General features: G+C 45.9%; 1 protein-coding gene across 1 annotated transcript; it reads left to right on the forward strand.

The window, feature by feature from the left end:
- The first annotated feature begins 8,990 nt into the window (after positions 1–8,990).
- Positions 8,991–18,614, forward strand: TMEM70 (transmembrane protein 70). The gene is made up of 3 exons (XM_077492883.1): positions 8,991–9,165; positions 11,284–11,392; positions 18,150–18,614. Exons 1-3 carry the CDS (start codon positions 9,034–9,036, stop codon positions 18,596–18,598), a joined length of 690 nt encoding a protein of 229 aa, XP_077349009.1. The 5' UTR covers positions 8,991–9,033; the 3' UTR covers positions 18,599–18,614.
- The last annotated feature ends 6,968 nt before the right edge of the window (positions 18,615–25,582 follow it).

Consider the following 25,582-nt stretch of genomic DNA (forward strand, 5'->3'; position numbering starts at 1 on the left):
TTGGCGCAGAGATTTGGGCACGTGGTATGGGCGGTTTCTTGTATGCCCAGACAAATTGGGTAAACAGAGTCTGCACCTGTTTAAAGTATGTGGGAGGTATCCTGATCGGGAGAGCCTGAAAGAGGTATAACAATTTGGGCAGTACACTAATTTTTAGTAGATTGCATCTCCCAAACCATGAGTGTAGTCCCTTATGCCATGTGTCTAGCAGTGTCCTGATCTTCATTAACAATGGGGGAAAGTTATAATCATAGATGCGAGACAGGTCAGTTGGGATTTTCGTGCCTAGGTAGGTCAAGGTAGAGGACGTCCATCTAAATCGGAAGGTGGATTGTAACACCGAGAGGGCATGTGTCGGAAGAGATATTCCCATTGCTTCAGATTTAATAAAGTTAATCCTAAGGTTAGAGAGTTTCCCATATGTCTCAAATGCACTAAGGAGGTTCAGTAGGGAAATAATCGGGTTAGTGATGGAGAAGAGCATATCACCTGCGTAGGCTGACAGCTTACATTGCAGTCGGCCAATTGCCACCCCTTGTATATCAGGGTTCAGTCTGATCTTGGCTAAAAACGGTTCCAAGGACAGAGCGAAAAGGAGGGGGGACAATGGGCAGCCCTGTTTTGTCCCATTGGTGATCTTAAAGGGTTCTGATAGTACACCGTTCGCCTTCACCTGGGCGGTAGGATTTTTATATATACCAGCTATGCGGCTCAGCATCACCTCCCCCAGTCCTATATGTCGAAGTACTGTGAACATAAATGACCAGTTAACCCGGTCGAACGCCTTTTCGGCATCAGTATTTAAAAATAGACACAGGGTCTTCTTCGATTTCACAATATGTAACAAATTCAGCACTTTGGTGGTACTGTCTCTAGCCTCCCTAGACGGGATAAAGCCCACTTGATCTAGGTGGATAAGTTGCTGGAGATGCGATGCCAGCCGAGCAGCCAGTATTTTGGTGAATAGTTTAAGATCCACATTAAGCAGTGATATAGGTCTATAACTGCCACAGGACGCCGGGTCTTTCCCCTCCTTAGGGATCACGGATACATGGGCACCCAGGGTAGCAGCGGCAAATGTCTCTCCCGACCCTATGGCATTAAAAACCTTAAGTAGTTGGGGGCCCAGTATTGGGAATAGGGTTCTGTAATATTGTAAGGTATAGCCATCAGGACCTGGCGCCTTCCCAGGTTTCAGCGACTTTATGGCAGTTTGTAGTTCTGACAATGTTATGGGGGAATCTAAGAGTCTTCGCGTTTCAGGCGAGAGAGATGGCATCTGAGAGGTCGCAACATATTCTTCCATTTCTGATTGGGGCGCTGTCACCGGGGGTAAAAGGTACAAAGCGGAGTAGAAAGAGTGAAACTCCCGTGTGATATGTGAGGGTAGGACTGCCCTGTCGCCCCCCGCCATGTTAATGTGAGGGATGTAAGTGGAAAGTTTTAAGTCTCTGACCATTCTTGCCAACAATTTGCCGCACTTGTCCCCTGATTCATACGTCGTTCTGCGGCAGATCTGTATATGCGCCTTAGCTCTGTAGTGGAGAAGATCATTGATCTGTTTCCGCAAGGTTGCCAAGTCAGACTTCGAGGACAGTGTGGGGATATGTTTATGTTTGGCCTCGGCAGCGGTAAGTTTCTGTAGTAGTTGGGTAAGTTGTTGGGTACGTTCCCGTTTGATTCGGGCCCCATGCTTAATAAGGATGCCTCTAATCACTGTTTTGTGAGCTTCCCACAAAATCCCAGGTGTGCAGTCAGGTCGGGCGTTCTCCTGGAAGTAACAATGCAGTTCCCTAGACACTTCTGTCAGCACTTCCGGTGTCTGCAGGAGGCTCTCATTTAGACGCCAGAATTGGTGTCTGGGAGAGGCGTGATCAGATATACGGTATGTCAAAAAAATGGGTGCGTGGTCAGACCAAGTCCTATTTCCGATAGATGTGTGTTCAATGGCATGCAGTTGTGTATGGGGGACCAGGAAGTAATCTATCCTAGTGTACACCTGGTGCACAGAGGAATAGTAGGTATAGTCACGCTCTCCCGAATGCTGCAGACGCCAAACGTCTATCAGCTGTGATTTATGGAACGTCTTAGACATACGCTTGAGTTGGCCTAGGGGATGGAGGTCCTTCCAGAGGAAGTGTCTACTGAGGGAGTCAATGGGGCATTAAAGTCTCCCCCCAAAATCAACTGGCCCTCTCTAAAGTCTTGAAGATGTTCTAAAGTCTCTTCCAGGAATGTAGCCTGGTGGTCATTGGGGGCATATATCGCTGCCAGTGTAAGCTGAGTGAGGCCTACCGTACCCTTAAGGAAGACAAACCGTCCCGAGGGGTCCAGATTGTAGCTCTGGCATTTCCAGGGAACCCTACTGGATATCAGTATGGAGACTCCCTTGGATTTAGCCGTTGGGTTTGTAGAATGATAGGCTATCGGGAAAAGTTTATTTCGTAAATAAGGTATTATCCTTAAAGTGGGTCTCCTGGAGAAAAGCAACGTCTACATGGGACCGTTTTAAATCATCTAACAAAATACGCCTCTTCTCTGGCGTGTTGAGACCTTTAACATTTAGGGACATCACTTTAAGTCCGTCGAATGCCATAGGAAACCCGGGGGGGGAGGGGGGGTGGTGGGAAGGACCAGGAAGGAAAGGGTAAGGGAAGAGAGAGGAAGGAAACAGAAGGTGTAAACAGATACCAGTAAAAAAAGAAAAAAAACGTTAAAGAAGAAAGATAAAGAGAGTCACAAAGATGGGACAAAGTCTAACACCTTGTCCCTCGCACAATATATTATTTGCATATGTCGCTTGGGGGCCGTATGGCATAACCCAGCAACATATACCAACCTATTTGGGGGAGAGGTCGGACAGGGCTCAAAAAGAGAGCGCCCAGTCACTCCTCCCCACCCCGACATAGCATAAAAATGTGTATCACTCCAATAATATTGCAACAAGGGTAACCTCCAAGCAAAAAAAAAAAGGAGACAACATAAACATGAAAACCGAAAAAAGTAAACTGAACAGGTGGTCTTATTTCCCACGGTGTGTTTCCCCCTCGTACCTGCTTTTCGGTAGATACCTGGCCCCAATAGTATAAAGTGCCGCAGCAAGTAGGCTGTGTATCCTGTATCTTCCAGGCTATGTAAGAGACTGCCAACCCTCCCTAAGTATACCTGAAAGGCCTGCCGAGCGTCAGATAGAACGGCTCTCAATACAGGACAACCATCCAAGTGGGGTCCAACGTCCTGGTAGCCCGTCCCTAATCCGCAACTAAACACAAAACTGCGGCAGATTCCCTTGATCCACCTGTAATCCAGTAGAGGTCCGTGTCCCCAGGACTTCCTTGTCATCAGGGCTCCGACCGTGCAGTCATATCAAACCCATCTCCCAGCTGTCCAGGCTTCACGTCCGTATGTCCGGCCGGGGGGGGTCAAGTGACTGCGACTCTCTGGGCTGTTGTATCAATGTGGGGACGTCTCGGCGGGTGACCCAGTAACTCAGTTCCCCACACATCAAACGGTGGCAAAGAGTGTCCTCCCCGGGTAGGCGCTGGAGCGTGGAGTGCTCTAGCTGTAACTGAGAAGGGGTCTCCCGCGGCAGTCGGGCAAGGTAGGTTCAGCAAGTCAGGTAAGTCATCCGAGGGGTGGGGGCGTAGTTCCTCACAACTTCCCGGGGGGAGCTGGTAAAACGTAGGTTGGATCGTTTGATCCCTCGGGACGGGTGACCCACAAAAAAGAGAAAGAAAATAAAGGGGGATGGTGTCAGAGGGCCATGAGGGAGCCAGGTGGCAGTCAAGTTGCAAAGGCAGCCGGAAATGTAGGGGCAAAGAAAAGAAACAAAAACTTAACTTAGCAGGTGAGTTCCAAACCTGGGGTTGGGATCATCAGATTACGGTCACATGAAGTTAGGTGTTTGCACCCCGGGAGACGTTTCAAGATTCACGTGCATCCTCCTGAGAGACCGCTCTAGGTCGGCAACGACCTCTTTGTAATCCGGGAGGTATCTCAGCTCCTTGTCCAGGCATACTCGGTTGTCCTTGGGCTCGTGGAAGGAAAGTCAGCCAGTCAGGCATCCTCACCGGCTCTGGATCAAGAAAGGCAAATAGGGCAGGCAGGGAGTCAGGTTTGCGCAAAGTAAATGATCTCTGATCCTTCTTAAATGTCACTGATAATGGATATCCCCAGCGGTAGGTTACATTTCTCCTGCGAGCAAGGTCAAGCAGCGGCTTCAGCATGGCCCGTCTTTGCAGGGTGCGGCGGGAGAGGTCTGGGAGGATCTTAATGGTTGCCCCATCGAACTCCAGGTCCCCGGCACTCCAGGCTTTGCGTAGGATTTGTTCCTTATGAGGATAGTGGTGGATCCTGCAGATAACATCACAGGGCCGCAGAGGGTCCATCGGTTTAGGGCCTAGCGCTCTGTGGATCCGGTCGATCCCCACCCGGTCCGGCAGATCAATGCCTTCTATAGCGCGGAAGATAGCAAGCGCGGTGTCCTGCAAGTCTTCGGGGCCTGTAGCCTCAGGTAGGCCCGGAGTCGCAGGTTCTTCCTGCGACTCCTGTCCTCCATTTCTTCCAAGTGGAGTTGTTGTGCCACCAAAGTCTCTGCATGTGCCTCCTGGAGTCTCTCCACCGCCGCTACACGCTGTTCAAACGCAGCCAGAGAGGTCTCCCCCGCCTCTACCCTGGAATTAAGCACAGATACATCTGCTTTAACCGCAGCGATCTCTTTGCGGTGCGCTGCCTCCACTGTCCCTATCAGAGCTGTTATGTCTGCCTTCGTTGGTAGCGCTTGGAGCAGCATTCGCAGTTCAGCGTCCACTCCGCCTGTCGGCACGGTAGCCTGCCTCAGTTCGTCGCCCGTGGAGCAGGGGTCCGGCGGAAAATCCCGGTAACATTCTGCCGGCATGTGCTCTATATGCGGAAATGGTGCTGGACCCGGAGACACTCTCTCCTCCTCCTCCTCCTCCGTGCGTGTCGCCGCCATCTTGGCCTCCGGGGACGGAAAGTGCTGGCGGTGGAATAACCGGCTAATCTCTCCGGAGGTCGGGGTTTGAGATGCCGATTTCAATAGCCTGTTGTTCCGCTTCGCTCCCTTCTTCTTAGCGGAGTGCATAGTGCTCTGGAAGGCACTGAAATAGTCGGGGTGGTCGAGAGGCGACCGGGCGCTCCAGAAAAACGTGCCTCTACTCAGCCATAGCCAGTCCACGCCCCAGGTATGATTTTAAAATCCTTGGCTGTGGTGGCAGGCCGGAACGGCCGTGGAGCGCGATCCCGGGCGGCGGCCGCAGGAAAAACCGGGGATTCCTAGGCCTTGCCGGCCGCGCCCCCCCCCCCCTCCCCAAGTGACCCAGAGACAAAAAAACGCCACTGGAGGGGTCCAGGCAGGAGGGTGAGTGATGGGGGGGGGGGAAAAAATCGATGACGGCTCCTTACCTCTCCAGACGACAGGGCCTATGTTTCTCCAGGAGGCCTCGGGGAAGAAAGATGACGGCGGCTGGAGAAGATCAATGCGGCGGATCCCTGGATTACGTGGACCGATTCACGCCGCAATATCCGTCCGGGACACTGCAGCGGGCTCCAGCAATCAGGCTGAGGTAGCTTAGGCATGGATTCTGTGCTCTGGTGTGTGGATGACGACGGATAGCTCCGTGAGTATCAGGAGCACACAATTGAGCGTCCGTCGCCATTCGCGTCAGGCCATGCCCCCGACAGCATTTTCTTATTGCAGAATTGACACTACATACTTTATATACAATGAAGTCTATTTTTTTTATTTATTTTTTGCTGCTGTTTACAGAGGCAATCTGGGCTGGTACAAAAGCTATAATTGATTTTGATCACAATATAAATATTTTCCCTAATATTGGTCTATAAAATGTACTCTTTGTGTTTATGTACATGGGCATGGCAGTGTGTTAAATAGGTCCCTTTATTTCACCTCAAAGGGTACCATATTTGCTAATATCTATTAGAGGCCAAAGCCAACCAAAACTGATATTTCAGTTTTCTGCAGTTACTGGTAAATTTAGTCACATGCTATATCCTAAAGACTCCAATGCAAAGAACAATCCCAAAAATTCCTAGCCAAATGCCACGGCCACTATTAAAACCAAACGATGGAGTCACATTTCCCACTAATCTCTATAATGTAGAACAAACAGATTAAAAAAATTCAGATAACAGAAATATATATATTTCTTTCATCTGAATTTCTTTATCTGTTTGTTCTACATTATAGAGATAATAATAATAATAAATATATAAATAAATATATATATATATATATATATATATATATATATATATATATATATATATATATATATATATATATATAGTATGTAATTTTTTTTACGTCCTTATAGCAAGGAAATGGTAGCACAAGCTTCTCCTCCAAAATCTTGTGACTGGAATCTGAATTTTAGATTTAAAAGGCTGGGAGTTTGTTTAAAAGAATCGGTACTTATCCAAAACTGGAACCTACCTACATATGCAAAAAATACGTGCTTGCACATATCTGCAAATGCATTAAAGTGCTTTCATATGTTATGATTTCCAGGAACACATATGCATACCAAGAAATCCTGCAAGCCTATAGATTGTTTGGTAAAGGTTCAGTAAGAATACCAATGATAACTGCCATCCATATAACTCCATTACAGCATCATTTCATTCCTACAGAACACTTACGATGTCCTAGAGTGCTTCCAACATCTACAGCCATTCAAACACACAACTTAGCCATTTATTTCTAGTGTTTTCTACTCTCTGCCCATGCTCCGAATTCAGGATCTGAAAGAGGTGGTTTGTTAGCCAACATTTTGTCTCAAAAAAGTCATTAATTTTAATTTCTTACATGCACTAGTAAAAAAGGTGAGATTTGATTGGCTGATGTGAGAAAGGCATCTACTTTGCTTCAGCATCTATTGTTGTGTTTATCCCTCGGAACATCGTCTTTCAGTTTCCCTTAATTTAGGGGTCCATTTCAAATTGATGTAATTATTGTTTTTCCACGCTTTGCCTAATTTTATTGTAAATCTTCACCAATATACTGTAGGAAAAAAACTTTCCACAGCCCTCTGCATAGTACCCGGAACCCCCTTCACAGTACACAGACCCCCTTCACAGTGCAAGGACCCCCTTCACAGTACAAGGACCCCCTTCACAGTACACAAACCCTCTTCGCAGTACACGGACCCCCTTCGCAGTGCACAGACCTCCTTCGCAGTACATGGGCCCCCTTCACAGTACACAGACCTCCTTCACAGTACACGGACCACCTTCGCAGTACACGGACCCCCTTCGCAGTGCACAGACCTCCTTTGCAGTACATGGGCCCCATTCACAGTACACAGACCCCCTTCAGAGTACACAGACCTCCTTCACAGTACACGGGCCCCTTTGCAATACACAGACCTCCTTCACAGTACACGGACCCCCTTTGCAGTACACAGACCCCATTCACAGTACACAGACCTCCTTCACAGTACATGGATCCCCTTCGCAGTACACAGACCACCTTCACAGTACATGGACCCCCTTCGCAGTGCACAGACCTCCTTCACAGTACACGGACCCCCTTCACGGTACACAGACCTCCTTCACGGTACACGGACCTCCTTCACGGTACACGGACCTCCTTCACAGTACATGGACCCCTTTGCAGTACACGGACCCCTTTGCAGTACACGGACCCCTTTGCAGTACACGGACCCCTTTGCAGTACACAGACCTCGTTCACAGTACACAGACCTCCTTCGCAGTACACAGACCTCCTTCGCAGTACACAGACCTCCTGCACAGTACACGGACCCCCCTGCACAGTACACAGACCCCCTGCACAGTACACAGACCCCCTGCACAGTACACGGACCCCCCTGCACAGTACACAGCCCCCTTTTATTATAAAGCCCCCCCCCTCAATCCCAGGAGACTGCACAGTAGATGGACCCCTTTCCCTGCACAGTACCCGGACCCCCCTTCACATTACACAGACCTCCTTCGCAGTACACGGACCCCCTTCACAGTACACAGACCTCCTTCACAGTACACGGACCCCCTTCGCAGTACACAGACCACCTTCACAGTACACGGACCCCCTTCGCAGTGCACAGACCTCCTTCACAGTACACGGACCCCCTTCACAGTACACAGACCTCCTTCACGGTACACGGACCTCCTTCACAGTACACGGACCTCCTTCACAGTACACGGACCTCCTTCACAGTACACGGACCTCCTTCACAGTACATGGACCCCCTTTGCAGTGCACAGACCCCCTTCGCAGTGCACAGACCCCCTTCACAGTACACGGACCCCTTTGCAGTACACGGACCTTGTTCACAGTACACAGACCTCCTTCGCAGTACACAAACCTCCTTTGCAGTACACGAACCTCCTTCGCAGTACACGAACCTCCTTCGCAGTACACAGACCCCCTTTACAGTACACAGACCTCCTTCACAGTACATGGACCCCCTGCACAGTACACGGACCCCTTTCCCTGCACAGTACACATCCCCCTTTCATTATAAAGCTCCCACCCCATGCACTCCCAGGAGACTGCACAGTACCCAGACCCCCCTGCACAGTACACAGCCCCTTTCATTATAAAGCCCCCGTGCACTCCCAGGAGACCCCCAGTCTCCTGGGACAGCATTGACATCATACTCTAAAGTAAAAACCTTGCTGTCAGCCCTTTCTCATACACCGCTCCTCCTCTGTCACTCTCATTGTAAATCAAAGCGTAGGTGGTTTATAAAACACAGGTCAGCCTATACCCAGCTAATGGTAATGTTAAAAAAAAAAATCAAGAGATCTGTTGTCATGGAGAAAACTTTTACTCCTTTATTGCAGAGTCTGATATCTTTACACAGGGGTTGAGCTGTGGATGAAAGCACCTTCTGGTATTCTCTATATGAGTGCTGTGTCTAATGACAGCCTGCAGGGGGCGCGGTGGGCAGCAGGTAGACGCTCTACACACAGGAATGAAGAGTCCGGAGAGAACATCCGGGTCACAAAGGTCGGCCTGTCATTGGCGGAATGCTCCGGTTGGCGGTGTGCGGGAGATGGCCAGTGGGGCTTCTCCGGGTCACGTGCTGGGGAGAAGTGGGGGGCCGAGTGCGTCCTCCCCTCCCGGAAAGAGGAGCGGGGAGCCTAGGGGCTCCCTGTCAGGTGCGGGCACTGCATGGAGGGTGTATAATGTACTGATGGGTGACACACGGTGCATGGAGGGTGTATAATGTACTGATGGGTGACACACGGTGCATGGTGGGTGTATAATGTACTGATTGGTGACACACGGTGCATGGTGGGTGTATAATGTACTGATTGGTGACACACGGTGCATGGAGGGTGTATAATGTACTGATGGGTGACACACGGTGCATGGAGGGTGTATAATGTACTGATGGGTGACACACGGTGCATGGAGGGTGTATAATGTACTGATGGGTGACACACGGTGCATGGTGGGTGTATAATGTACTGATTGGTGACACACGGTGCATGGAGGGTGTATAGGGTACCGATGGGTGGTGCATGGAGGGTGTGTAGTGTACTTGTGTGTTTAATAGACAGAAAGTGAGGTAAAATCTCCTCAGTGTGGACAATGACAGAGCCTCTAAACATTAATTTTCAACTATAAGAAATCGTTTTGCCCAGTCTGCCTTAAACCTGCCCCAGAGCTGCAGGGAAATGATAGGTGGGGGTCCTCTGTGGCCCTATGGGAGCCGAATGTGATCAGCCTCCCCCAGTGGCAGTGAAAGGTCCGGGTGCCTGCTTTTAGTTTGAAAATAACGCTACAGCCGCATCATTCATTCAAAGTTCTGTGAATGGAAAACTACAAGTCCCAACAGCCTTTGCAGCTGTCGGCTTGTAGTTCTCAGTAAATTAGCATAGCCCTGTTATGCGCTCTAGTAGTTCATTCATTCTTCCTGTCAGTGTGTATCTGTATGCCCATACGAGGTACAAGCACACATACACAGACAAGTCTGCAGGAGTCTTGCATAGCACCTGTGGGGGCAATGCTTTACAGGCTCCAAGTAAAAAAATAAATAAATGCACATTTTTTTTTTTTACCTGCAAAAGATGTGCATTATTATTATTTTTTTTTTTTTTACAAAAGATCTTTATCATTTAACCAGTTTCCGACCGGCTCACGCAGATATACTGCGGCAGAATGGCTCTCCCGGGCGAAATCCCGTACTTATAATGCTTTGCCCAGGAGAGCCATCAGAGGGCGCACCCCCCCGCCGCACAGCGGGGAACCTGTGCGTGTGACCGGCGGGCGCAATCACGTGCATGAGCGGCAGCACAGTGGTTTGTGTGTGTAGACACACAAATCCCTGTGCTTTTATAGGACAGAAGACAGATCGTGTGTTTCTACAAAGTAGAACCTGTGATCTGTCATCTCTCCTACTTAGTCCCATCCCCCCACAGTTAGAACACACAATAGGGAATACGGTTAACCCCTTGATTGCCCCCTAGTCTTAACCCCTTCCCTGCCAGTGACATTTACACAGTAATCAGTGCATATTTATAGCACGGATCGCTTTGTAAATGGTTCCAAAAATGTGTCAAAAGTGTCCGACCTGTCCTCCGCAATGTTGCACTACCGCTAAAAATCGCAGATCACTGCCATTACTAGTTAAAAAAAAAATAATAATAATGCCATAAGTCTTTCCCATAGTTTGTAGATATAACTTTTGCCCAAACCAATCAATGTACACTTATTGCAATTTTTATTTATTTTTATTTTTATATAAGATATAGCAAAAAGTTAAAAATATTGTTTTTTTTTTTAAATTTCTTCTTCTTTTGTTTATAGCACAAAAAAATAAAAACCGCAGGGGTGATCAAATACCACCAAAAGAAATCTCTATTTGTGGGGGAAAAAAATTTAAATTTTGTTGGGGTACAACATTGCACAACCGCACAATTATCAGTTAAAGAGACGCAGTGCCGTATCCCAAAAAATGGCCTGGTCATTCAGCAGCTGAAGTGGTTAAGGATCCAGAGTAAGTGTGTCTCCGCTGACAGCAGTAGATACAACTGAAGCCAGGTGTCTGCTGTCATTTTAGGTACATTGGGTACCGGACTCTTGTAATTCTCCAGCCTCAGGCTTTCCCTTTTATCAGCCTTTTGGATCAGTGTTACTGATTGGATTGTAATGTGCTTTGTTTTGGATCCTTATGTATACCTCCTCATAGGGCTCATTTTCACCAAATTCTATTCTTTCTCTTTCATCAAGGGCAGTGTGTGATTATCTTCTGTTATATTTCTGTTTCTTAGGTACTACATGACTTGAGGCCCATTCATTTCTTCAGTACGTCACCCAGTTCTTCACTGCCCGAAGAAGGCAAATTGGTTTATACCGGTAACCTGGGCAGGGCAGTCCTTGGTATGTCCTACAACCTTCCTAAGTCTAATGACTTGCATTAGTAGAGTCTTGTACTGTGATAGCCATCAGTTACGGAAAATTTGGAGCTTAAAGTGATTGTAAGGTCTTCTTTTTTTTTTTAACATTTTATACTTGCCTTCTCTGTGCAGTTGGTTTTGCACAGAGCAGCCCGGATTCTCCTCTTCTCGGGTCCCTATTTTCTCCTGACCCCTTCCTCCTATCGAGTGCCCCCACAGTCAGCTTCCCATGGGGGCACTGGAGCCGAATCAAATCTGTGTGTCCATTCAGACACGAAGCCCCAGCCCCGCCCCCTCTCTCCCCTAATTGGCTGACTTTCATTGACAGCTGCGGGAGCCATGGGCACCGCTGCTGTCTCAGCCAATCGGGTGGAGTGTCCCGGATGGCTTAATCATTGCTGGAGAGATGAGTCCCGGTAAGTCATTAGGGGGGTGCTGGGGAGGCTTCTACACACAGAAGATTTTCCTAATGCATAGAATAAAAAACATAAGCCCTGTCTATTTTTTTTTTGTTTGTTTTAAGTCTGTCTTACTCTATCCAAAATGAACAGAAATGTTTGCCTAAAGGTTCTACATGAAATTGTTATTAAACCTTATTTTTTTTATTATTAAAACAATAAGAATGTAATATTATCTGTTCTGTGTAATGGTTGTGCATAGGGAAGCCCCGATCCTCCTCTTCTCGTATGGCTCCTCCTCCTTCAGTGAGTGCCATTACTGCAATTTGTTTCTTTCTAGGCTCTCATGTGCATTTACATTTCTGATTCTTGTACTTCCTTTATCTCAGAATGTATATTATATCTTTTCCCGTAGTATTGCTCGCTACCGAACAGGCACTCTGTGTCCATAAGACACAGAGCGTGGCTCAGCCCCGGTCCCACCTCGCTGGCTGAGATTGACAGAAGTGGGAGCCAATGACCCGGGAGAGCTTTGGGTCTCTTGCACATCGCTGGTTCAAGATCAGGCTTGGGTAAGTATTAGGGGGCTGAGGGGGGGGAGTAGCACACCGAAGGATTTTTATCTTCATGAATAGAATGCATGAAGGTAAAAAAAGCTTTAGTCTAGGTTCACAGTTCTGCGAGATTAAAATTGTGCAGTTTAGCTGAAGTCGCACAATTTTTTATTTTTTTTTACCCGCGTGTCAGTCCAACTTCAGGGGCGATTTCAGAGACATCTGTGCAGGTTCCTGCAAAGATGTCTATTGAAATCGCACCTCAAGTCACCAAAAGTAGTACAGAAACTACTTTTGGAAATCGATGCGGCACCGCAAAGTCAACGCAACACTGATTCGGACAGTGGCATTGCTGACACTAGCCATTGATTTGGCATCAAATCGCATTCCAAATCTCTCCAATGTGAACCTAGGCTAACAAATTAAAAGGGAGCAAATAAGAAACATGCATTGTTTCATTTTCCCAAAATCTGAACTATAAAATGATAGTTGGAAGCTGAATGATTTCTCTGGGCAACAACTAGTACATTGGAATACTGACCATTATTATTAACATGTATTAATAATGTCTCTTTTTATAATATACTGCAATATAATAAATTCTGATTTATTTTATTAACTGCATGCTTTGTTTAAAGTCCCACCCTCTCTGTCGATTCAAATTATATAGGGATGGAAGCATATGACATTACCAGGTCACCTCTTCATTTAAATTCCCAACATCCCCCTTTTTTCAGCAACCTAGTAAGGATGCAGCAGTACTATGGGAAAAGAAGATATGATTATATATATATATATATATATATATATATATATATATATTCTGAGATAAAGGAAGTACAAGAATAAGAAATGTACACGCACATGATGGGAGCCTAGAAAGAAACAAATTGCTGGACAGATGGCAGCAATGCCCTGTTGATCTTACAAATCATTTAGATGTTTGGGAAAGCTGTACAAATATCCCATAATGCATTTCCAGTGAATCCCTGAAAGAGAAATGCTGTTGTTGGAAAGCTTGCTGCTAAATATAACTTTAAGGACAGTGAAGCGCCAGCACAAGACGTGATATTTTATTATATCTTCATGTGACAACACTGAAGAAATGACACTTTGCTCCAATCCAAAGTAGCGAGTGTACAGCATGTATAACAGTGTAAATTTGCTGTCCCCTTAAAATAACTCGACACACAGCCATTAAAGTGGTTGTAAACCCCTTACAACCACTTTAACCTACAGGTAAGCTTTATTTAAGGCTTACCTGTAGGTGCAAGAAATATCTCCAAAACCTAAAAGGTTTAGGAGACATTTGCAAAAATAGTAGCTCTGATGTCTACGGCGCATGCACGTTGAGCGTGCCGTTTCTAACGGCGATCATGCCATTAGTGGCGGCACATGCGCCGGCGTGATGTCATTGCGGCTCCAGCCAGTCACATAGCCGGAGCTGCGATACCCGGAAGTCACTCCAGGTATCATGGCGGTGACGGAAGTGGTGACCGAGAACTGGCTTCGATCTAAGGTGAGTAATTCATAATGAGCTAGTATGCTATGCATATGCCTTTTGCCTTGCAGGGTGTCTTTTTTTTTTTTCTCTTCTTAAGAGGCTTTATTTCCTCTTTAACCACTTAAGGACCAAGCTTCTTTCTGAAATTTGTTGTTTACAAGTTAAAAATTGTTTTTTGCTAGAAAATTACTTAGACCCCCCCAACATACTTTTTTTTTTTCTAACACCCTAGAGAATAAAATGGGGGTGGTTGCAATACTTTGTCACACCGCATTTGCACAGCGGTCTTACAAGCACGCTTTTTTGGGAAAGTACAGAGGAACAGCGATCGGTCTCCTCCCCTTGGGAGTCCTCACCCCCTACAGATAGAATCACTCCCTAGGTAACTTAACCCCTTGATCACCCCCTAGTGTTAACACCTTCCCTGCCAGTCACATTTATACAGTAATCGGTGCATATTAATGGTCCCAAAAATGTGTCGGAAGTGTCCAATATGTCCGCCGCAATATTGCAGTCACGATAAAAATCTCATTGCTGCCATTACTAGTAAATAATAATAAAATTGCTATAAATCTATCTTCTATTTTGTAGGCGCTATAACTTATGCACAAATCAATCAACGCTTATTGCGATTTATTTAATTTTTTTTTATTTTTTATTTTTTACCAAAAATATGTAGAAGAATACATATCGGCCTAAACTGAGCAAACAAATTGTTTAAAAAAAAAAAAATACATTTGCATATTTATTATAGCAAAAAGTAAAAATTATTTTTTCCAAACTTCTCTTCTATTGTTTAAAGCACAAGAAATAAAAACTGCAGAGATGATCAAATACCACCAATTGTCATTGGTTAATTGTCAGTTAACCATTTTCCCCCCCTGGTGTCAAGTGACTCGTTAGTGTATCAAGGTCTCAGGTGTGAATGGGGAGCAGGTGTGTTAAATTTGGTGTTCTCACGCTCTTTTTGGTCACTGGAAGTTCAACATGGCACCTCATGGCAAAGAAGTCTCTGAGGATCTGAAAGAAAAAGAATTGTTGCTGGCCTAGGCCAGGGATGGCAAATCTTGGCACCCCAGATGTTTTGGAACTGCATTTGCCATGATGCTCAACTACATTGCAGAGTGAATGAGCATCATGGGAAATGTAGTTCCAAAACATCTCGGGTGCCAAGGTTCGCCATCACTGGCCTAGGCTTTAAGAAGATTGCCAAGACACTGAAACTGAGCTAAAGCACAGTGGCCAAGACTATACAGGGATTGAACAGGACAGGTTTCACTCGGAACAGGCCTTGCCATGGTCAACACAAAAGTTGAGTGCATGTGCTCAGCGTCATATTCAGAAGTTGTCTTTGGGAAATAGACATATGAGTGCTGCCAGCATTGCTGCAGAGGTTGAAGGGGTGGGGTCAGTGGTCAGACCATACGCTGCATCAAATTGGTCTGCATGGCTGTAGTCCTAGAAGGAAGCCTCTTCTAAAAAAAAATATGCAACCATACTGGAACCATGTCCTGTGGTCCGATGAGACCAAGATAAACTTATGGTGTCAAGTGTGTGTGGCGGCAATCAGGCGAGGAGTACAAAGACAAGTGTGTCTTGCTTACAGTCAAGCATGATGGTGGGAGTGTCATGGCCTGGGGCTTCCTGAGTGCTGCCGGCACTGGTGAGCTACAGTTTTTTGAGGGTACCATGGATGCCAACATGTACTATGACCTTCTGAAGCACAGCATGATCCCCTCCCTTCGGAGACTGGGCCTCAGAAGCGGTATTCCAACATAACGACCAAAAACACTGCAGCCAAGACGACCACTGCCTTGCTAAAGAAGCTGAGAGTAAAGGTGATGGACTGTCCAAGCATGTCTCCAGACCTAAACCCTATTGAGCATCTGTGGGGCATCCTCAAATGGATGGTGGAGGAGCGCAAGGTCTCTATCATCCACCCGCTACATGATGTTCTCATGGAGGAGTGGAAAAGCACTCCAGTGGCAACCTATGACGCTCTGGTGAACTCCATGTCCAAGAGGGTTAAGACAGTGCTGGAAAATAATGGTGGCCACACAAAATATTAACACTTTGGGCCCAATTTGGATATTTTCACTTAGGGGTGTACTCCGTTTGGTTGCCAGCGGTTTAGACCTTAATGGCTGTGAGTTATTTTGAGGGGACAGAAGAGAAAATTTGCACTGTTATACAAGCTGTACACTCACTACTTTACATTGTAGCAACGTGTAATTTTTTCAGTTTTGACACACCTTCTCATTCAAAGAGTTTTCTTTATTTTCATGACTATGAAAATTGTAGATTCACACTGAAGGCATCAAAACTATGAAGTAACACATGTGGAATTATATACTGAACAAAAACGTGTGAAACAACTGAAAATATGTCTTATATTCTAGGTTCTTCAAAGTAGCCACCTTTTGCTTTGATTACTGCTCTGCACTCTCTTGGCATTCTGTTGATGAGCTTCAAGAGGTAGTCACCTGAAATGGCTTTCCAACAGTCTTGAAGGAGTTCCCAGAGATGCTTAGCACTTGTTGGCCCTTTTGCCTTCACTCTGCGGTCCAGCTCACCCCAAACCATCTCGATTGGGTTCAGGTCCGGTGACTGTGGAGGCCAGGTCACCTGGCGCAGCACTCCATCACTCTCGTTTTTGGTTAAATAGCCCTTACACAGCCTGGAGGTGTGTTTGGGGTCATTGTTCTGTTGAAAAATAAATGATGGTCCAACTAAACGCAAACCGGATGGAATAGCATGCCGCTGCAAGATGCTGTGGTAGCCATGCTGGTTCAGTATGCCTTCAATTTTGAATAAATCCCCAACAGTGTCACCAGCAAAGCACCATCACACCTCCTCCTCCATGCTTCACGGTGGGAACCAGGCATGTAGAGTCCATCCGTTCACCTCTTCTGCGTCGCACAAAGACACGGTGGTTGGAACCAAAGATCTCAAACTTGGACTCATCAGACCAAAGCACAGATTTCCACTGGTCTAATGTCCATTCCTTGTGTTCTTTAGCCCAAACAAGTCTCTTCTGCTTGTTGCCTGTCCTCAGCAGTGGTTTCCTAGCAGCTATTTTACCATGAAGGCCTGATTCACACAGTCTCCTCTTAACAGTTGTTCTAGAGATGTGTCTGCTGCTAGAACTCTGTGTGGCATTGACCTGTTCTCTAATCTGAGCTGCTGTTAACCTGCGATTTCCGAGGCTGGTGACTCGGATGAACTTATCGTCCGCAGCAGAGGTGACTCTTGGTCTTCCTTTCCTGGGGCGGTCCTCATGTGAGCCAGTTTCTTTGTAGTGCTTGATGGTTTTTGCCACTGCACTTGGGGACACTTTCAAAGTTTTCCCAATTGTTCGGACTGACTGACCTTAATTTCTTAAAGTAATGATGGCCACTCGTTTTTCTTTACTTAGCTGCTTTTTTTCTTGCCATAATACAAATTCTAACAGTCTATTCAGTAGGACTATCAGCTGTGTACTGTATCCACCTCCTGCACAACACCACTGATGGTCCCAACCCCATTTATAAGGCTTGAAATCCCACCTATTAAACCTGACAGGTCACACCTGTGAAGTGAAAACCATTTCAGGTGACTACCTCTTGAAGCTCATCAACAGAATGCCAAGAGTGTGCGGAGCAGTAATCAAAGCAAAAGGTGGCTACTTTGAAGACCCTAGAATATAAGACATATTTTCAGTTTCACACTTTTTTTTAAGTCATAGTTTTGATGCCTTCAGTGTGAATCTACAATTTTCATAGTCCTGAAAATAAAGAGAACTCTTTGAATGAGAAGGTGTGTCAAAACTTTTGGTCTGTACTGTATATTTACAAAAATGTGAGGTGTGTACTCACTTTTGTGAGATAGTGTATATTCAGGAGGTATCTAGACAAGAAGTTGTGGCACCTGGGAAGGGAATAACTCAAACTGCAGCTTTGACCAAAGTTAACTACTTCCCACCTGGCCTGTGTGTGTGTGTGATAGATTTATATATATATATATATATATATATATATATATATATATATATATATATAAATTTTTACCAAACACATGTAGCAGAATACATTTTGTCTTAAATTTATGACAAAATTCGATTTTATTGGATTTCTTTTAAAATAGAAGAAAATATTGTTGTTTTTCAAGGGTTCCTTCAGGGTAAAGTTGGGAGAGGCTGAATCGATCAATGAATGTGGTGGGGTTTTAAAATAATCAGTACTACATCAGCAGTGACAAGCTGTACATTGTTATGCCATTTTTTTTTTTTTTTTCCCCCCCACACAGGTGTGAAGCTCTTCTCCTATTCCACCAGCATTGCTAGCTTGTTCCTTATGCCCTATATTTTGCTGAAGACTGGTATTGGAGTGGACAGCCTTGTTCTGAAAGTAGTATTCTGCAGTACAGTGGGATTCTTCACTTTTGTCACCCCCGTTACTCTGCACATAATAACAAAGGGATACGTGGCTCGCTTGTATCACAACAGCGACAGAGACTTGTTCACTGCAGTTACATATAACGCCCTTCTTGTAGAAAAGAGAACTGTGTTTTCTCCTGCCGATGTGGAGGTCCCCGGTGTGAGTAAGATGTTCACAACCTTCTATGCCAAGAAGAAATCCATGCTGGTCAATCCAGACCTCTTCCCGAATCCTTGGGACTACCATCACCTTATGGGCTTTGATAAACCCTTCACCTTTAGTCCCGAAGATCTGGATAAGCCATCAAAGGACCAATAAAAGTTTTCTTTATGAATATGTCACACTTTTTTTTTTTTTTATCATTTTATAAAACAAGGACTTGGCATTTGTAATGTTGCAAACACTATATATTCAAAGTTTTAGAACACCCCTGTAGGAGCTGTGTTGGCCCTGACAACTTGTTTGTGTAAAATTTGTAATGAGCAAAGAAATGCTATGTAGTGTATCCCACAACTGTACATCACTTGATGAGTCAGTCATGGTACTATGGACAAATCTATATTAACTGCTTGCCAACCGCACCCTGCAGCTATACTGCTGCAGGGCAGCTGCTTTAGATCACATATACAATGCATTTCGGGTTGCGGGAGCGGCCACTTGCTTTGTTACAGCACAAGCTGATCAGTGGGTCCCGGCCAAAGATTGATTGCTGGCACTCGTTAATTGGCCTGTCATTCAGGGAAGGGAGCTCTGTGTTGTAAACAACACAGAGCTCTGAACACTGACCGGCAATCTTGCTGTTTTATTTATTCCCTGGCAAAGCAGAAAAAACAACAAAATCAATTAGTAAAAGCAGCACATAAAACAGGCATACAGTAAACATTGCTGGGCACACATTTAACCCCTTGATTAACCCCTTTCCCCACAAATGTAATTATTAGTGTCAGGGTATAGTATTAGCACTGATCACTGTATTAGTGTAACTCGGGGCTCGACAAAACCCGGGCGCCAGGTCACATTTGCGACTAGATTTAGCAGCCTGGCGCCTAGGGCAGCACAGCTGGGGATATCTTGTCTCCGTGGACCCCCCCCAGCGTGATCGCGTCGGGCCGCGCCGCCGGCGGCCGGTAATTGAGCCCCCGGCTTTGAGGCCTTCTGCAATCCTATGGTTCCTTCTGGAATCTGGTGCCCTCTTGTGGTGGCTGTTGGAATGACAACCAGCAATGCTAATGGAGCTTCCCCTGCCTGCCAGCCTATCTCCTTCCCTTTTACTTCGAATTCCTAAACATGATATATATTTTTTATTCTAACACCCTAGAGAATAAAATGGTGGTTGTTGCAATATTGTCTGTCACCGTATTTGCACAGCGGACTTACAAGCGCACTTTTTTGGGGAAAGTTAGCCCAATTTTTTTTTATATTGTGAAAGATAATGTTACGCCGAGTAAATAGATACCCAACATGTCATGCTTCAAAATTGCGCCCACTCATGGAATGGCAACAAACTTTTACCCTTTAAAATCTCCATAGGCGATGTTTAAAAAATTCTACAGGTTAAACGTTTTAAGTAACAGAGGAGGTCTGGGGCTAGAATTATTGCTCTCACTCTTCCGATCGCAGCGATGCCTCACATGTGTGGTTTTAACACTGCTTTCATATGCGTTCGCTTCTGCACGCAAGCTTGGCGGGACAGGGCGCGTTTAAAATTATTTTTATTTTTTTCTAGAAAAAAGCACGACGGGTCCTCTTATATATGAGATCTGGGGTCAGAGAGACCTCACATCTCATATTTACATTAAAATGCAATTTAAAAAAAATTTGTCATTTGAAAAAAATAAAATAAATAAAATGTCCCTCTAAGAGCTATGGGCAATGACTTGGAGACAGGTGGGGGGCTGGGGGCTATCTTCCCCTCACTCGTCTCCATGTCAGGCCAGGGACAGGTCCAGATCGCCGCTACAGACCTGGCTCCTAACTTTTTTAGCTGGCTCCTAGATTCCAAGCAAATTTGGTATTGAGACAGAATGTGAGGGGAAATGTCTGCATTATCACCATAACTAGCAGTTAGGGGAAAGCTTCCAATGGGGACATCTGTTTTAATAACTGTCTCACTACTTGTTGCATCCACAGTGGCCAAAAGTGAAAAAAATAATCAGTTGTATTTTTAACCCTTCCATATCCTGCCTGTAAATAAAAAAATATAGCCAAAAAAGGTTTTTCTCTACATACACTAGAGGGCCCATTCACACTGGTGTGAGGCCAGGCATTGCATGTGATTTGCACTGCATTGCTGTGTAGATCACGTGATGTCTATGCAATTCTAATTTTTTTATCTGCACCCATGCTATCCGATTCCTGTCCAAATTCACAGTTTGAACTGCGATCTGATCTGGGGGTGTCATTAACTTTGTATTGACACCTGCAGCGGTTTGCATAAGGCAGTGTGAACCGCTGGTGATTCAACTGCAATACGGGAACCTGCACTGGATTCTCAGGGTTTCCCACATCATACCAGTGTAAACTGAGCCTTAAAGAGGCGTTTCCATTAAAAAAAATTAAAAATAAAAGTCAGCAGCTACAAAAATACTGCAGCTGCTTACTTTTAATAATCGGACACTTACCTGTTCCAGGGTCCAGAAATGCGGGGGATCGAAGCCCTGCTCGTCCGCCCCTCCGCTCTGCAGTGCCAGCATTGCAACTGTGGCTTTACAGCCCGGCACGATTGATGATGACGATTGGCCGCGCAGTCATCTGGGACCTGTCACGTGTCCCAGATGACTGACAGGAGGGAGGGGGCAGAGCTGAGCCCTTCCTTCACCGAGGGGAAGTGATGTCACCAGCCCAGGCACTGAAGGAGGCAGACTACGAGGGACCCCCTAGCAACAGGCATTTAAAAGTGAGTTAAAACATTTATTTTTTCCAATTTTTTTATTTTTTAGGAATGTTAATTATTTTTTTTTGTGTGCAACATCACTTTAAGTAACTTTCACCCTCTATAGCTGAAACTAGCACATTCGTTCCAGTTACTGCTTTTTCCTGAGTGCTAAGTAGAATGTAATATGATCAGCCTCAGAGTTGTAATTTAGAGTCCATTCACACAGGGGCAACACGACTTCGAGCGAGATTTTGGGAGGCAACTTGGGCACGACTTGAGTATGAATCACAGCACGACTTCAGGCAACTTACAAGGCATCTTGAAGTTGCTTCCAGGACAGGGGACTTTACCAGTGGCCAATCACATAATAATCAGCTCTGTTGGAGGGAGGGGTTTGCCTAGAAAACTATTTTTACTTCCTGGAAAGTTGCTTCAGTTAAGACAGGGGATCAGACTTGGAGGCAACTTCTATTGAAATCAATGGGTACAAGTTGCCTAGAAGTCGGTTCGAAGTAGTACAGGAACCTTTTCTGAAGTTGGAGCGACTTCAGTAGTGTACATTAAGACGGCTCTCATTCACTTACATTGATTTTATCATGTTGCGTGACTTGAGGCAACTTGGGATGACTTCAAGTCTGATCCAAAGTTGCTCCTGTGTGAATGGACTCTAATGGCTAGGTGAAGAGGCGAGTAGGGATGAGTGCGAAAAATGCAGTTTCTGGTGTTAGACTGCACACATTGTATGGCATGCCCCAGTGAAGGCAATACACATTTTGAGGCAGCGTTTTTTTTTTTTTTTTCCTTAACCAGTTGCCGACCGCCGCACGCCGATGTACGTCGGTACAATGGCACGGGCAGGCATAAGGACATACATGTACGTCCCTTGCCTCCCGCGGGTCGGGGGCCCGATCGGGCCCCCGCCCGGTGCCTGCGGCGGTCGGTATTCGTACGGGAGCGATCCCGGACGAGGGGACGGCCATTCATTCATGGCCACCCCCTCGCGATCGCTCCCGACGAATAGAAATCCCCGGTGACATCACTTCCTCTCCTGTAATGTAAACACAGGAGAGGAAGTGATGTATTCTCTCCTCCGTGTCGGTATTTTTCGTTCCGACACGGAGGAGAGCAGATCAGTAAGTTGCACCAACACTCTACACACACAGTAGAACATGCCAGGCACACTCACACCCCCCCTTTACCCCCCGATCACCCCCCCAATTACCCCTGCCCCCCAGTCACAGTGACACCAATGTCATTTTTTTTTTTTTTTTTTTTTTTTTTTTGCATTGGTGTCATTTGTGACTGTAATAACTGTTAGGGCAGTTAGAGTTAGCCCCCTTTAGTTCTAATGTACCCCCCTAACCCCCCCAATAAAGGTTTAACCCCGTGATCACCCCCCGTCGCCAGTGTCACTAAGGCTGGGTTCACATTGCAGCGGTTTATGAGAACGAATGTGATTCGCACCGCACTGCAGTGCAAATCACATCCGATCTCTGTGCGATTCGAGTTCAGCCATTCGCCGCACCCGCCACACCCGCCGCACCCGCCGCAAATTCGCACGGGACCCTTTTTTTGGCCCGCAGCAGAATCGGATCGCATGGGTGTTCACACCATGCGATCCGAGTTTGCAGATCGCACTGCGATATGCGAACTGATCTGGGGGTGTCAGTAACATTTCACTGACACTCCCAGCAGTTCGCATAGGGCAGTGTGAACTGCCGCCGGGAGGCATGCGATGCGGGAACCCGCCGCGCATTCGTGGCGTTTCCGCATCGCTCCAGTGTGAACCCAGCCTAATAAGCGATCATTTTTCTGATCGCCGTATTAGTGTCACAGGTGACGCTAGTTAGGCAGGTAGGTATTTAGGTTCGCCGCAGCTTTTTATAGCGCCAGGGACCCCCATATACTACCGCATAAAGCCCCCTGATTGCCCCCTAGTTAACCCTTTCACCTGTGATCACCATATAACTGTTACAGGTGACGCTGGTTGGTTAGTTATTTTTTTATAGTTTCAGGGCACCCGCCATTTATTACCTAATAAAGGTTTAACCCCCTGATCACCCGGCGGGTGTCATTTGTGACTAATAACTGTTAGGGCAGTTAGGGTTAGCCCCCTTTAGTTCTAAGGTACCCCCCTAACCCCCCCAATAAAGGTTTAACCCCGTGATCACCCCCCGTCGCCAGTGTCACTAAGGCTGGGTTCACATTGCAGCGGTTTGAGAACGGATGTGATTCGCACCGCACTGCAGTGCAAATCACATCCGATCTCTGTGCGATTCGAGTTCAGCCATTCGCCGCACCCGCCGCACCCGCCGCAAATTCGCACGGGACCCTTTTTTTGGCCCGCAGCAGAATCGGATCGCATGGGTGTTCACACCATGCGATCCGAGTTTGCAGATCGCACTGCGATATGCGAACTGATCTGGGGGTGTCAGTAACATTTCACTGACACTCCCAGCAGTTCGCATAGGGCAGTGTGAACTGCCGCCGGGAGGCATGCGATGCGGGAACCCGCCGCGCATTCGTGGCGTTCCCGCATCGCTCCAGTGTGAACCCAGCCTAATAAGCGATCGTTTTTCTGATCGCTGTATTAGTGTCACAGGTGACGCTAGTTAGGCAGGTAGGTATTTAGGTTCGCCGCAGCTTTTTATAGCGCCAGGGACCCCCATATACTACCGCATAAAGCCCCCTGATTGCCCCCTAGTTAACCCTTTCACCAGTGATCACCATATAACTGTTACAGGTGACGCTGATTGGTTAGTTATTTTTTTTATAGTTTCAGGGCACCCGCCATTTATTACCTAGTCTCACTAGTGTACCCCTAAATTTAGGGGTGTCTACTTTCCAAAATGGGGTCATTTGGGGGGGGTTTGTGCCATCTTGGCATTTTATGGCCTTCAAAACTGTAACGCCCTTAGAAAGCCTGAAGGCGGTGCTTGGTTTTCGGGGCCCCGTACGCGGCTAGGCTCCCAAAAAGTCCCACATATGTGGTATCCCCGTACTCAGGAGAAGCAGCAGAATTTATTTTGGGGTGTCATTTCACATATGCCCATGGCATGCGTGAGCAATATATCATTTAGTGACAACTTTGTGAAAAAAAAAAAAAAAAGTTTGTAATTTTCCCGCAACTTGTGGCAAAATATAAAATATTCCATGGACTCAACATGCCTCTCAGCAAATAGCTTGGGGTGTCTACTTTCTAAAATGGGGTCATTTGTGGGGGTTTTGTGCCATCTTGGCATTTTATGGCCTTCAAAACTGTAATAGGTAGTGAGAAGTGAACTCAAAAATTTACGCCCTTAGAAAGCCTGAAGGCGGTGCTTGGTTTTCGGGGCCCCGTACGCGGCTAGGCTCCCAAAAAGTCCCACATATGTGGTATCCCCGTACTCAGGAGAAGCAGCAGAATTTATTTTGGGGTGTCATTTCACATATGCCCATGGCATGTGTGAGCAATATATCATTTAGTGACAACTTTGTGAAAAAAAAAAAAAGTTTGTAATTTTCCCGCAACTTGTGGCAAAATATAAAATATTCCATGAACTCAACATGCCTCTCAGCAAATAGCTTGGGGTGTCTACTTTCTAAAATGGGGTCATTTGTGGGGGTTTTGTGCCATCTTGGCATTTTATGGCCTTCAAAACTGTAATAGGTAGTGAGAAGTGAACTCAAAAATGTACGCCCTTAGAAAGCCTGAAGGCGGTGCTTGGTTTTCGGGGCCCCGTACGCGGCTAGGCTCCCAAAAAGTCCCACATATGTGGTATCCCCGTACTCAGGAGAAGCAGCAGAATTTATTTTGGGGTGTCATTTCACATACGCCCATAGCATGTGTGAGCAATATATCATTTAGTGACAACTTTGTGTAAAAAAAAAAAAAAAATTTTTTTTTTGTCATTATTCAATCGCTTGAGGCAAAAAAATAAAATATTCAATGGGCTCAACATGCCTCTTATCAATTTCCTTAGGGGGTCTACTTTCCAAAATGGGGTCATTTGGGGGGGTTTTGTACTGCCCTGCCATTTTAGCACCTCAAGAAATGAGATAGGCAGTCGTAAACTAAAAGCTGCGTAAATTCCAGAAAACGTACCTTAGTTTGTAGATGTGACAACTTTTGCGCAAACCAATAAATATACAATTATTGACTTTTTTTTTACCAAAGACATGTGGCTGAATACATTTTGGCCTAAATGTATGACTAAAATTGAGTTTATTGGATTTTTCTAATAACAAAAAGTAGAAAATATCATTTTTTTTCAAAATTTGCGGTCTTTTTACGTTTATATCGCAAAAAATAAAAATCGCAGAGGCAATCAAATACCATCAAAAGAAAGCTCTATTTGTGGGAAGAAAAGGACGCAAATTTTGTTTGGGTACAACATTGCATGACCGCGCAATTACCAGTTAAAGCAGCGCAGTGCCAAAGTGTAAAA

The sequence above is a fragment of the Lithobates pipiens genome, unplaced genomic scaffold (genome assembly GCF_037356315.1).
Source record: "Lithobates pipiens isolate NorthernLeopardFrog02 unplaced genomic scaffold, aLitPip1_a1.2 Scaffold_19, whole genome shotgun sequence".
NCBI lineage: Eukaryota > Metazoa > Chordata > Amphibia > Anura > Ranidae > Lithobates > Lithobates pipiens.

Coding starts and splice junctions, on each gene's coding strand:
- TMEM70 (XM_077492883.1), top strand. CDS start 9,034: ATGCTCCGGTTGGCGGTGTGCGGGAGATGGCCAGTGGGGCTTCTCCGG. Junction 9,166..11,283: donor GCCTAGGGGCTCCCTGTCAG/GTGCGGGCACTG, acceptor TCTGTTTCTTAG/GTACTACATGACTTGAGGCC. Junction 11,393..18,149: donor CCTGGGCAGGGCAGTCCTTG/GTATGTCCTACA, acceptor CCCCCCACACAG/GTGTGAAGCTCTTCTCCTAT.